We start from the raw sequence: 12,023 nt of genomic DNA, 5'->3' as shown, positions 1-12,023 counted from the left end.
AAAGCTGCACTATTAAATCTCTTTAATAACTTTTAAGTGGATGGTCAGATGCATTTCCTCTGCAGTTATTCTTAATCATCTCTAAAGAAGAAATGCGTGGCATCCCAGAAAGTAGCTTGCAATAGCATTATGCTTTTATTTTTTTCTAAATGTAGCATCATAAATATTGACTTAGGGCACTATATTCCTGAAAGCCTGCATATTCTTATGCAATTTCCTTACTTTTGAAAATATTAAACCTAATGTATTCTCAGATCACGTAAGAGATGAATTATCCTCTTGTCTCTATGACTACTCTCATATAAGTTTGCATGCACCTCTAATGGAGTTTTTAATTTTAGTTTTTAATTTATGTTTCTAACAAAATACAAAATACATTGTTAGCTAAATAGGCTTTCTTTCACAAGGTCAAAGTACATTCCTATTTCTCTTGTAAAAACTGTAACATGTTCTTCACATCAGTGAGATTAAGTCAACATTATTTGCAATATGTAAAGACCCTGACCTTTTTGGTTCTGGCATGACTCACCCCCAGTTTGTATTCTAAGACTATCTGCCTCGGGACACATTTGTAGAAAAAAGGATATAGGTGTGTTTTTCTCTATAAACCAAAATCCATTTAGCAATTTACAAAAGATACTTAGGACATGATCCTTAAAGCACCTGAGGAATGCGTAACTGCAAACCAGGTGGGGGGAAAAATAAGTATAGATCAAATTAAACCTTGCATTCGCCACCGGGACATTTTCATCTGCCTTCGCAGAAAGGGAAAAGGGAACACAAGTAGCGGCCGCTCAGTTGGCCGGACTAGACAAGCCCGGCTGGAGAGGAAGCCGGAGGCGAGCGCTGTCCGCGGTGCTGAAAGGTCGACCGTCCGGGGCAGGAGCCGGTCCACTCCGGACCAGAGCCCACTGCCAGCTGCTCTGAGGTCCCCCAGGGCCTTACCTGCTCCGCGCCCTGGAAGCAGATCTTGCAGATGGGCTGGTGGTGCTGGTGCTGGTGCCCGGCGCGCTGGTCGCCACCGCCGCTGCTGCTGCTGCGGCTGCTACACACCGAGCGCGTCTCGGGCTGGTCGCCGGCGCCCCGCCGCTCGCCCTCCCCGCCCGCGCCGGCCTCAGGCTCCCCGGGGACGCCCTTCACCGCCGCCGCCGCCTCAGGGATCGCCGCCTCCGGAAGGCGCCTCGGACCTTCCCCCGAGTCGCCAGCCGCGGACACCTCCTGGCCGGCGGGCGTCAGGGGCGGCGGCGGCAGCTCGTCCGCGCCCCGGCGCCGCGGGACCACCTCCGTCGGCGGCTCGTCTGGTCCCGCGGCGCGCTCGGGGGACGCGGGCGGCGCGGGCAGCGGTGGCAGGTAGCGTGGGAGCGCGGGCACCGAGGCCGGCTCTCCCGGCGGCGGCGGCGGGGGAGGCGACGGGGGCGGCTCGGTGTCCCCGCTCTCCGCCCCGCGACGCAGACTGCCGCTGAGGCCGCCCTCAAAGCTCATGGTGGTGCCGCCGCCGCCCTCCTGCCAGCCCAGCCGGCGGGCCGGGCTCGGGCAGCAGCCGAAGGGAGAACGGAGGGGGCGGGAGGACAGAGGGAGGAGTGGAGGAAGGGAGGAGGGTGGGGAGGGGGACCCGAGCGCCAGGGGCTGGGGGGGCGGGACGGGGAGGGGAAGCGGAGGGCCCGGCGGCGGCGGCGGCGGCGGCAGCGGCAGAAGCTCCTGCTCCGCGGAGCCGCCGGCTCGGCTCTGATGGAGGCGGCGCCGAATTCGGCTGCGCGTGAGAGCCGCGCCGCGGGGGGGGCGGGGGGTCGGGAGAGGGAGGGGGAGGGGGGACTGGAGCCGCGCCGCGGGGGGGTGGTGGGCGGGGGAAGGAGGCGGAGGGAGCGGGCGCGGGGCCGACGGGGAGGAGCGGAGGGGGCGTTCCGGGGGAGTGCGGGGGGGATGTGGAGGCGGCGGGTGCGAACCCCGGCTGGGGTGCGGAGACCTCGGGCCGGAATTCAGGGAGGGGAGATCCCCGAGCCGCCTCCGCGGACCCCGCCCCGGGGCAGCTCACGTCGGTTCCGGGGCGGATTACCCTTCTCCAAACGGCGCGGCACTGCGGCTCTCGGGAGCCTGAAAGGGGGGAGGGGTCGGAGGCCACGGGTCCAGAAACCGTTACTGGGAAGGCAAGTGGGATGCGGCTGCGCCGGGCTGGGTGGGGCCGGGATGGTCGAACCCGAGACCCGCGTGGGAGTTGGGGGGCGCAGGCCGGTGCCCGGGCTCACCGGCGATTGCTCCCAGCCCTCTCAGAACCTTGTCCCTCAAGGGCACTCTCACGGATCCACTAGAGCCCTAAAAACCGAAGCCTCTGGAACCTATATCCTCCCTCTGTCCATCTCGCCCCTGAATCTTCCCGCGTCCTCCTCGCCCCCTCCTACCTGCAGTGAGTATCCTGGCTTATTTGTAAATATCTTGGTGACATTGTCACAATCTTGGGTCATTTCCTGGAATGGTTCCTCCTAGCGAACCCTGGTGCCACGTTGTGTGGCGGGTGGTCGCTTTCATCCTTGACCTTTTATAAAGGATTCGAATGACACCTCTCCTCCTGGAGAAGTGGCTGTGTCCTCCGGTCGGGATTTTAAGCATCCCAAAGCCTCTGTACCTCCACTCCGCAAAATCTCTTTGGGACTGCTCTTTGGGCAGGGCAACTTTCCCTTCAGTTCTTTTCTGAAAATAAACTACCATACCTGCATGAAACTGAACGGAACAGCGTGCACATGCAGTAGTTTCCAAATCCGTTCAGTGGGAACTCATGAAGCACTGGATTTATATAGTGCAATGTGCCTATCCAAATCAATGGTGATTTTCACTGTCCTAACAATTTAACGTCTTTGGCACAATCTGCTCTCTCTGGGCAGGCATTTTGGGCTGCATTTCATAGCTGAAGACCCAGGACTAGATAGGCAAAGTAACTTGTTCAAGGTCACCTAACTATTAACAAAGAACCTCTGAGCTCCCTGACCTCAGATTTTCTGGCTCAAAACACCTAATGATTTTCCCCCCAATCCTCTATCGTGACTCCTAAAACAGTATTATAGTACATGGTATATTTGATGGTGCTGACTCCCATTAATAGATGCTCTGAAACGATTGAGACAAACTACCAGCTTAAATTAATTTGTCCATTACACATTTTGGCAGTAAAAAAAAAAAAGTGTATTTGTTAAAATAACAACAGCAGTAGCAACAGCAGCAAAAAGAACTTTTGACATAAACTGGTTTGGCTGCAAAGTAGAGAAAGAAGGTAGTAAAAAAGAGTTCAGAAATGCTTTGTCACAAATGGTCCTGAATGAAATCATTCCCAGGAATGTCCTCTAACACTTAGCCCCCCTCAGACTAGCTTATTTTTCGTACCAGAGTGGCAGGCAGCAAGCATATTTTTAAAATAATAATCCCTGAATGCCCTCGGAACTTATCACATTGAAGAAATGTTGGTTGTAGATAAGCTTTCATTTTCAATCTGCACCTGTCAAAATGACATTGCCACGTTTGTATGCTGCCACAGTCTTATGATAGTCAGAAGCCTTGATCCTAAGTTATTGAATTAAAACTATCTAAATTGTCTTTTTAAAAAAAAAACCCTAAATAATTCAATTTATATCCAGTAAATTTCTACCCAATGTGATACAGTCCCTTATTATTTGAAGGACAGCCTAGAAGCTGTGAATTCTGTATGAAAACAACATGGAACGATTCAGGCAGCAGAGTAGCATGGATAAAGGAGGAAAGAGCCACAGTGCTGGATGTGTCCTCTTGGTTGATTGTTTCTGAAAAATAATTCCAGTAAAAGAAAATTCTCATTGATACACTGAGAATCCACATAAGAATGTTATTTTTTCCAGCTATGACCTCCAAAGCTGACCCTTTCCTGAAAAAGGGAAATTTATTTGTTCGTGTGATCCTTCTTCAGTTAACTCAGTGAATCTTACATGGATCAAGGAAAAATACCTGTGTAACTTTGAAAGCATTCTCTGCTGTAGAAGTATAGAGCATTGGGGAGCACAGAAAGGATGAACCACTCTAGCTGCTGGCATCCAAGTGAAAGAGATGATAGAGACACAGACATCTGGTAACATCAGGGAACCAGTAGCCACTGACAGGCATCCAGTAGCCAAAATGCATCTACCAACTAAAAAATGAATGAGGGGAGAGGCAATTCTATCAATTTGAGTAAATAGTGGAAGGGACATCCAACCTGCTTCAACCTATATGGAGAAGAAAGCTATAAATAACATAACAAATGCTTTGCATCTCCCTTATTATGTCTTCCTTCCTCACGCACACACACAGTGAAACGTACCCTTCACCAAAACAGGTCTCTCATTATGAAGTTGCAAACCCCTTAGATACCCAGAGTCTCTTGAGCTAAATCCAAGAATGAAGGAGAGAGGAAAGGGCCCAGGCAAGTATGTCCCAAAAAGTTACTTGGTGATGTTAGTGGGTATCTTTAGGAATTCTCCTTGAACTTCCCTTGTTACCACATCCTGAATCTGTCCTCTGGGGTCACTTTAGTGATTTTAGATAGAAAGCAATTCAGGCTACACTAGGTCAGAATGGTTTCAGAATGACCTTGAAACTACATTATTTGTGATGATCTTGAAATGCCCTTCAATAGGAGGGTTAGCAATAGGAGAATTAGTCTGGAGAGCACTTCAGAATTATTTTTCAATTCTTTTAAGTTAAGCTCTTCAAGGTGTTCCAGAACTGTACACTTGGCAACTTTGGGGTGCACTGATTTGTTTTGGGGGGTTTAGCTTCTTTATTTTTTATTTATGCCATAAATCCTGACATTTAATTTAAGATAGTCTTGCATTTACACAAAATTATTTAATGGTGACATTTTTCTCTTTTCCAAACTGATGACAAATGTTCTTTAAGCTATAGACTATGCCATATTTGTAAATATAAATTCATGGCAAATATTCATAACACATATTGAATAACTTAGTGATTAAAAGAGGAATAAATATATGCAGGGACATGTGGTAGTGGTTACATATATTTGAAAAATGTTTTAGAGAATATTTGGTTGGATAGGGTACACTAATTTATCTTTGTGGTCACTGAGTACAACACACAGAATTCTCAAGTGCCTCCAAATGTCTGAGAAAAAAGAACTCTATGTTATAGAGCAATCAGGTTAAGCTGTATCGGTGGGAGGGTGATTTTTTTAAAGGGGATAATGAAGTGCATTCTGTGTATTGTGAGTATTCAATGCAGAGTGTAGCTTTGTCGTACATCAGTACTAAAACTTTGTCAGTATCCTACAACACAGTGCCGGGTGCCGACCAGTCCACAACTTATATCTCCTATTCTAACCTCTCCACTGAACCTCAGACTCATGTATCACAGTGTCCTCTTGACTGCTCTCCTGAGATGTCACAGAGTCATTTCAAACTAACCTAGTCCAAAAGCAAACAACATCCCAAGCCTGCTCATTTCCCAGTCTACCTTATGCCAGTAAGCTAGTCGTTTGTTCACCCAGTTACTTAAGCCAAAATCCCTGGAGTCATCATTGACTTGAATTTTTCCACATCATATATCAGGGTATCAAAAAATTCTTTCAGATGTACTTTCAAAATATAATCCAAATTTTACTACTACTTTTCCCCACCCCGACATCCCAATTCAAACTACCATCATGGCGCTTCAGGAAGATCAAAGGAGCCTCTCATCGCTCTGCTTCTTACTCCTGAATCCATCCCCTGTGGCAGCCAGGATGATCCAATTCAAACGGAAGCCTAATCACGCCCACCGCCCACCAACGGCTTCCCATCATACTTTGCAACATCAAGAACCTTAGCGTGCCCTACAAGTCTTCAAATCTAGCCTCTGGCTACATCTCCAAGACATATCCATACCTTCCCTACCACCCCATCCCCCCCCCCATTCAATGCTACTACACGGAGCTCCCAAGCTTACAATTTCCCAAGTATACTCCCTCTTTGCTCTTCTTGCCAGTCATTATGGCTCTCTCCCTCACTTCACTCAGAGAGCCGCTCTCAGGCACATCGTCAAGAAGACATTCCTGAACCTTCCTATGGGAGATAGGGTCCTCCGCTACTCAATATTCACTTCACTTCATTGTGCCTCACAGATCTTCTGTGTTTTACAAACTGAAGGTTTGTGGCAACCCTGCACTGAGCAAGTTTGTTGGCACCTTTTTGCTGACAGCATTAGAGTTTTTCTCACATTTTGGTAATTCTCACGGTATTTTGAACTTTTTTTTATCATTATTATATTTGTTATGGTGATCAGTGATTACAACTCACTGAAGACTCAGATGATGGCTCGCATTTTTGAGCAATAAAGTTTTTTAATTATGTATTTTTTTTAGACATAACGCTATTGCATGCTTAATAGACCACAGTATAGCGTGAACATAACTATCATATGCAGTGGGACACCGAAACCTCATTAGGCTCACTGTATTGTGATATCTGCTTTATTCTGGTGGTCTGGAACCAAACCCATGATATCTCTGAGCTATGCTTGCATTTACATATTGTGTGTATTTTGTTTGCTTATTTTCTTATCTAACATCTTCCTCTGAAACACTTGCTTCATTGGAGACTTTTTTCACTGTTCTGTTCCCAATGCCTAGAACAGTGCCTAGTCAGAGCAGTGTTCAGCCAAATTTTATGGAACAGACAGATGAATAATTCAGTCAATCAGCCAGGTGATCACTAACCAGCCTCTGTCTTTAAGGCACTGTGCATCCGGTTAAACCCTAGTTCCCAGGTAGGATTGCAATCTGTAGGGCAATGAAGGATATATGGTACTATATAGCACATTTATTTTCATTGCCTAACCAAATTAACTAAAATTATACTGTCCTCTTAGCAATTTGTAACTAGTCATTGGCTACAATGTAGAAGTGAAATCAAAGTCTTGATTGACCTTTGATGGGGAACAAAATGTATGACACCAAAATATGCCATTTTGGCATGTGCATTATTTTGGGGTGAAGACAGTGATGACCCAGCAGTTTTGAGAAAAACTTTTACCTCTCCCTTAACTACAGATAAAGCCTCAGAAAGAGAACTATTACCAGAGGTAACTTTTTTCTAAAAGTTAGGTGGTAAGGAAAATATCTAATTAGAAAACATCTTCCCTTCATATTGTCCTGTGACTTGCTCTCATCTCTTCTGATGCTCCATGCCCCTATTCCATTCCTTAGCTCAGGATAGCCTGTAAGCCACAACTGCTTCTCTTGCCTTTGGCTGTCCTATTTTATGGGGCTCCCCTACCTACCTAATTAAATTTGTTTTTCTCCTATTAATCTGTCTTATCTTAAATTAGTAGACCAGCCAAAAGAACCTAGAAGGGAAGAAGGGGAAATATCGCCTCCCCTACACCTTGACTTCACATTCAATGAAGACGTCAGAAATTTGAAAATGCATGCCACTGGTCTTAAAGGAAAGTGAAGGAATATGGAAGGAGGGGTCTCCATATCTAACCAATCTAATTGATCACTCATGATGCACCCCACATGATACTACACAAAACTGCATTCTAGCCTTCAGCAATTCTACTCGTAAGTTTAGTACCATACTTCCTTCAAGTCTTTCTATCTCTGCCTCTTCCATCTCTCCATCGTCCTCTGTTCCTGTTGGCTCGTCCATTCCTAAAGGCTTCCAAATCTAAGCTGACTGGCTAGTCCTCACTCTACCCTTCGTAGGTACCTTGATCTTCACCAACCTCCTTTGAACTGTCAGCTCTCCCAGAATCTGGTATCTTCTCTGGACACTCAACAGATGCCTAAACTCTGCAGACAAAATCTTCAAAGCTATGAAATAATTAGATTCCTAAATTCTACCCCAATCCCTTCCTATTTCTTCCCCAATACCCTGAGAACTTCAAAACAATAAAATAACATACTAAGGGTATATCTGATTTGTAAAGAATCATATTGCATTTTAAAAATTATAAAACAAAACAAAACATTATTTTCTCTCTTGGTTGTGCTACCTTGAAAGTTGGTAATCCAGAAGGGATTTTTACTAGACAAGTTGAAGACATAGAAATACGTTGAAATACTACATACACTGAATATCCTAAACCTGGCTAAGATCTGGAATGCAGTCGAATCAGCATAACCCAATAGGGCCACCCGAGCTTTCGAAGGACCTGGAATAAAGCCAGCCCTGATTCCCCTCAGCTAAAAATCAACTATTTTTGTACCAAACTCGCACGTTAAATTAGATAGTTTTTTTATGACCTTTATCACATTATACCTTGCATTCTGGTTAGGTATGCACTTACCGGGATTTTTTCACTCTTGTGCTAGATTGTAAGCTACCTAGAATTCAAGTCTGTCTGCTTAAATGGACCTTTTCTCAGGGCGCCTGGGTGGCTCAGTGAGTTAAAGCCTCTACCTTCGGCTCAGGTCATGATCTCAGGGTCTTGGGATTGAGTCCTGCATCGGGCTCTCTGCTCAGCAGGGAGCCTGCTTCCCTCTCTCTCTGTCTCTGCCTGCCTCTCTGCCTACTTATGACCTCTGTCTGTCAAATAAATAAATAAAAAATCTTTAAATGGACCTTTTCTCTGAAACATGTACTATGACGGCTGATACTAGTGGGAACTCAATAAATGTGGATCAAATAAGTAAATATTAACTGAAATCTTATTTCAAAAGAAGGATTATTTACTTTTTTAAAAGTTTTTGGTAGAGTTCCATGAATAACTTAAGGATAGCTATGCTTCCATGATGCTTGAATAGAGAGCAGAAAACTAGTTTGCTAGACAGACAAACTCTTCTACAGATACCTTCATCAGAGTCCCTAAGGATCAATCCAAGATTAATAAGTACAGTGAGGGACAGCTGGCTGGCTCGGTCAGTAAAGCATGTGACTCTTGATCTTGGGGTTGTGAGTTTGAGCCCCACATGGGGTGTAGAGATTACTTAAAAATAAAATCTTTTTTAAAATTAAATAAATTAATGAAGTAAGTACAGTGAAATACCCACATTTCCTTTTCCTTCTCCCTTTCCCTGCCCACTCTCCCTCAGGATACTTCTCTCTCTCTCTCTCTCTCTCTCTTAAGATTTTATTTATTTATTTGACAGACAGAGATCACAAGTAGGTAGAAAGGCAGGGGGGTGGGGTGGGGGAAACAGGCTCCCTCCTGAGCAGAGAGCCCAATGCGGGGCTCTATCCCAGGACCCTGAGATCATGACCTGAGCTGAAGGCAGAGGTTTAACCCACTGAGCCACCCAGGTGCCCCCAGGATACTTCTCTTAACCACCGGGGTACCTAGTCAGTTTCCCACCATTCTGAGAAGAGTGGAGCCATGAAGCCAGAAACATACAAGGATGCTATGCTGGAGCTTGGCTTCCACTGGATACTGACCTGAACCCTGCTTGCCCTACTCACAGAATCCTAAGCTCTCTCTTTCTTCTGCAGGGCCTCTGCCTGCATGAGGGGTACTGGTCTGCTCTTATTCCCCTTAGAGGGTCCTCGTTCAGACAAAAGGAGGGGACAGCTCCATGTTTACACCAGATCACAAATGCCATATCCCGCCTCCAACCCTACCCCAACCCACCCCTTTTCCAGACTTTAGAAGTTTCAGAAAATGACTGTGACTCAGTCTGGATCAAGAGCTGCTGACCAATCACCAAAGTTAAACTTCAACAGATTGACGAGGTTGGTAGGGCCAAACAGCAACTCCTCAAAGGGAGAGAAATGTGTTTCCAGGGAAACGACTTTTTGACAGTACAAACAGATGTCAACCCTCCCCGCATCTTGGAATTTGACTTCTAGCCCATTCGATATACAGTACTTGTCAGCTCCTCCTTCCTGTCCAACAGAACTCCCAAATTTACCCTGCCAGCTAAAGCAATAAGATGAAACTTCACTCCAAACATATTGAAATGCAAAACCAAGAGTTATAAATGGCAGCTCTATACAAGGCTTCTTATACACAGGAGTTTTGAATAAGTGAACTAAGTTAATACAACTAAAAAATAATTTTTGATGCTCTAAGCATGAGTTCAATATGCTGTTGGGGGGGGGGATAAGAGGATGGGGGAATTGAAGGATCCCACAAATGATTGCATTATTAAAAAAGGATTGAGTGCAAACCACAAAACACCGTATTTTGTAAAATCAACAATTACCAAGTGACAAGTTTTTGTGTAATGGACTTTGGAAGACGGATGGACCTGACCTCAAAAGAGCCATAGCCCAAATAAAAATATAAGCACATAGACATAAATGTGTTATGCAAATTAAGAGTTACAGTAGAAAGATTAAAAGCCTGATGGAAGTAGAGATATAAACAAATCTGCATGAGAAAGATGACTGTCCTAAGAAAAAGTTTCTCAGAGTGGGTCATTTGAACTGGGCTTTGAAGGCTAGACAGGAGTGTGCCAGGTTTGCTTCCATCTCAGCAACTAACAAAATCAAGAAGCTAGAGAAACTGTTGTGGCAGACTTAAGTATGAGGACTATAGAGACAAGGAAGGGTGATTGAGGATACGATTCAAGTTCATAAGAAATAAAGGCAGTGATAAGCAGGATAAAGGGGAACCTACTCCATACAGAAATACTGGAAGAGGAGCACTCCTTTTCTCGGAAAAATAATCACTATAGAAGAATTTAGATAATTCTCGGTAATTTAATTACCAAGAAGTCACTATTCCATCAAATGCAACCTAGAACCATGCAATAAACAATCAGCCTCCAGAAGACCACTGCAGCCCACCCCAGTCACATTTACTAATGCTTTCACTTTCCTATCAAGTGAAACCACTAGATGTTATATTTGATTTTAAATATAATCCTAATACCTATGCTTTATTTCCCTATCCACAGCAAATTACAAGTAACAAATTTAGAAATGTAAGCAGAGTAGGAGCTTCACCAAACAACAGCTAACATTCCAGTTCTCCTCCCAAAGAAACAGAGCCAATAATTTAAAAATCTTAGCAGTGGGGCACCTTCCCGGCTCAGTCAGAAGAGCATGTCACCCTTGATTTCAGGGTTGTGAGTCCTAGCCCCACGTTGGATGTAGAGATTACTTAATAATAAGAAGAAGAACTATTTTTTAAATAAGGTATTATAAAAATAAATAAAAATAAAAATCATAGCAGTATGAGTTCATTTAAGAGCAAACAGCTCTATACACAGTTTATTAAGTTGCTGGAGGTGCATGTGCCTTGTAGCCTTGCATAATCACTGGTATTTGTAATGAAGGGCGTGAATCTGCAAGAAAAGTTTACAGCTTGGGCAATCTGCAAAGAATGATGAAGCACGTGTTCAGAAGATTCCCTTCCAAGATTGTTAGTTACAAATTTCTACCACTTGGGTACCTGGGTGGCTCAGTGGATTAAGCCTCTGTCTTCACCTCGGGTCATGATCTCAGGGTCCTGGGACTGAGTTCCACAGCGGGCTCTCTGCTCAGCAGGGATCGTGCTTCCTCCTCTCTCTCTACCTGCCTCTCTGCCTACTTGTGATCTCTCTCTCTGTCAAATAAATAAATAAAATCTTAAAAAAAAAAATCTACCACTTAAAGTAACCAGAGTAAGTAGTTGTTGTTTTTAAGATTTATTTATTTACTTTATTGAGAGGGTGTGGGGAGGAGGGGCAGAGGGAAAGGGGGAGAGAGTCTGAAGCCAACTCAGAACCAAATACGGGGCTTGGGCTGAATACCCTGAGATCATGACCTAAGCCCAAACAAGAGTCAGATGCTTAACTGACTGTGCCACCCAGGCACCCCAAAAAGTTTTCTTAGACTCCTCTGGGCAGCCCTCTTTGTCCCCTTCCAGAGTGGAGTGGGGATCACGCAGGACCTTTGTGAGCCTAGGCCACAGGGCACCCTCTTCTTAACTCTCTGCTTGCTTGTCTCTCTCCACCAGCAGATCACAAGTTACTGAAGCCAGATCAGTTATATACATATGAAATTTATTATTTGCTCCCAGTGCTAAGTACAAGTGCATTGGTATGTAATGGGTAGCCAAAAAAATTTTACATAATGAACAAGAGAAATGAAGTGATGGTAGCACTT

General features: G+C 45.0%; 1 protein-coding gene across 1 annotated transcript in view; it reads right to left on the bottom strand.

The window, feature by feature from the left end:
• Positions 1–1,482, bottom strand: part of MARCHF11 (membrane associated ring-CH-type finger 11) — a gene marked incomplete at both ends in the record, with an annotated part of 98,073 nt that extends 96,591 nt beyond the window's left edge. Inside the window, one exon of the mRNA XM_080804491.1 lies at positions 946–1,482. Within this exon, the coding sequence (XP_080660617.1) occupies positions 946–1,482 (537 nt within the window). The remainder of the gene's footprint in view (positions 1–945) is intronic.
• Positions 1,483–12,023: the final 10,541 nt, after the last annotated feature.

The sequence above is a fragment of the Martes martes genome, assembly GCF_963455335.1.
Source record: "Martes martes genome assembly, chromosome: 5".
NCBI classification, from domain to species: Eukaryota; Metazoa; Chordata; class Mammalia; order Carnivora; family Mustelidae; genus Martes; species Martes martes.
This window is presented reverse-complemented; position numbering and strand designations above follow the sequence as displayed.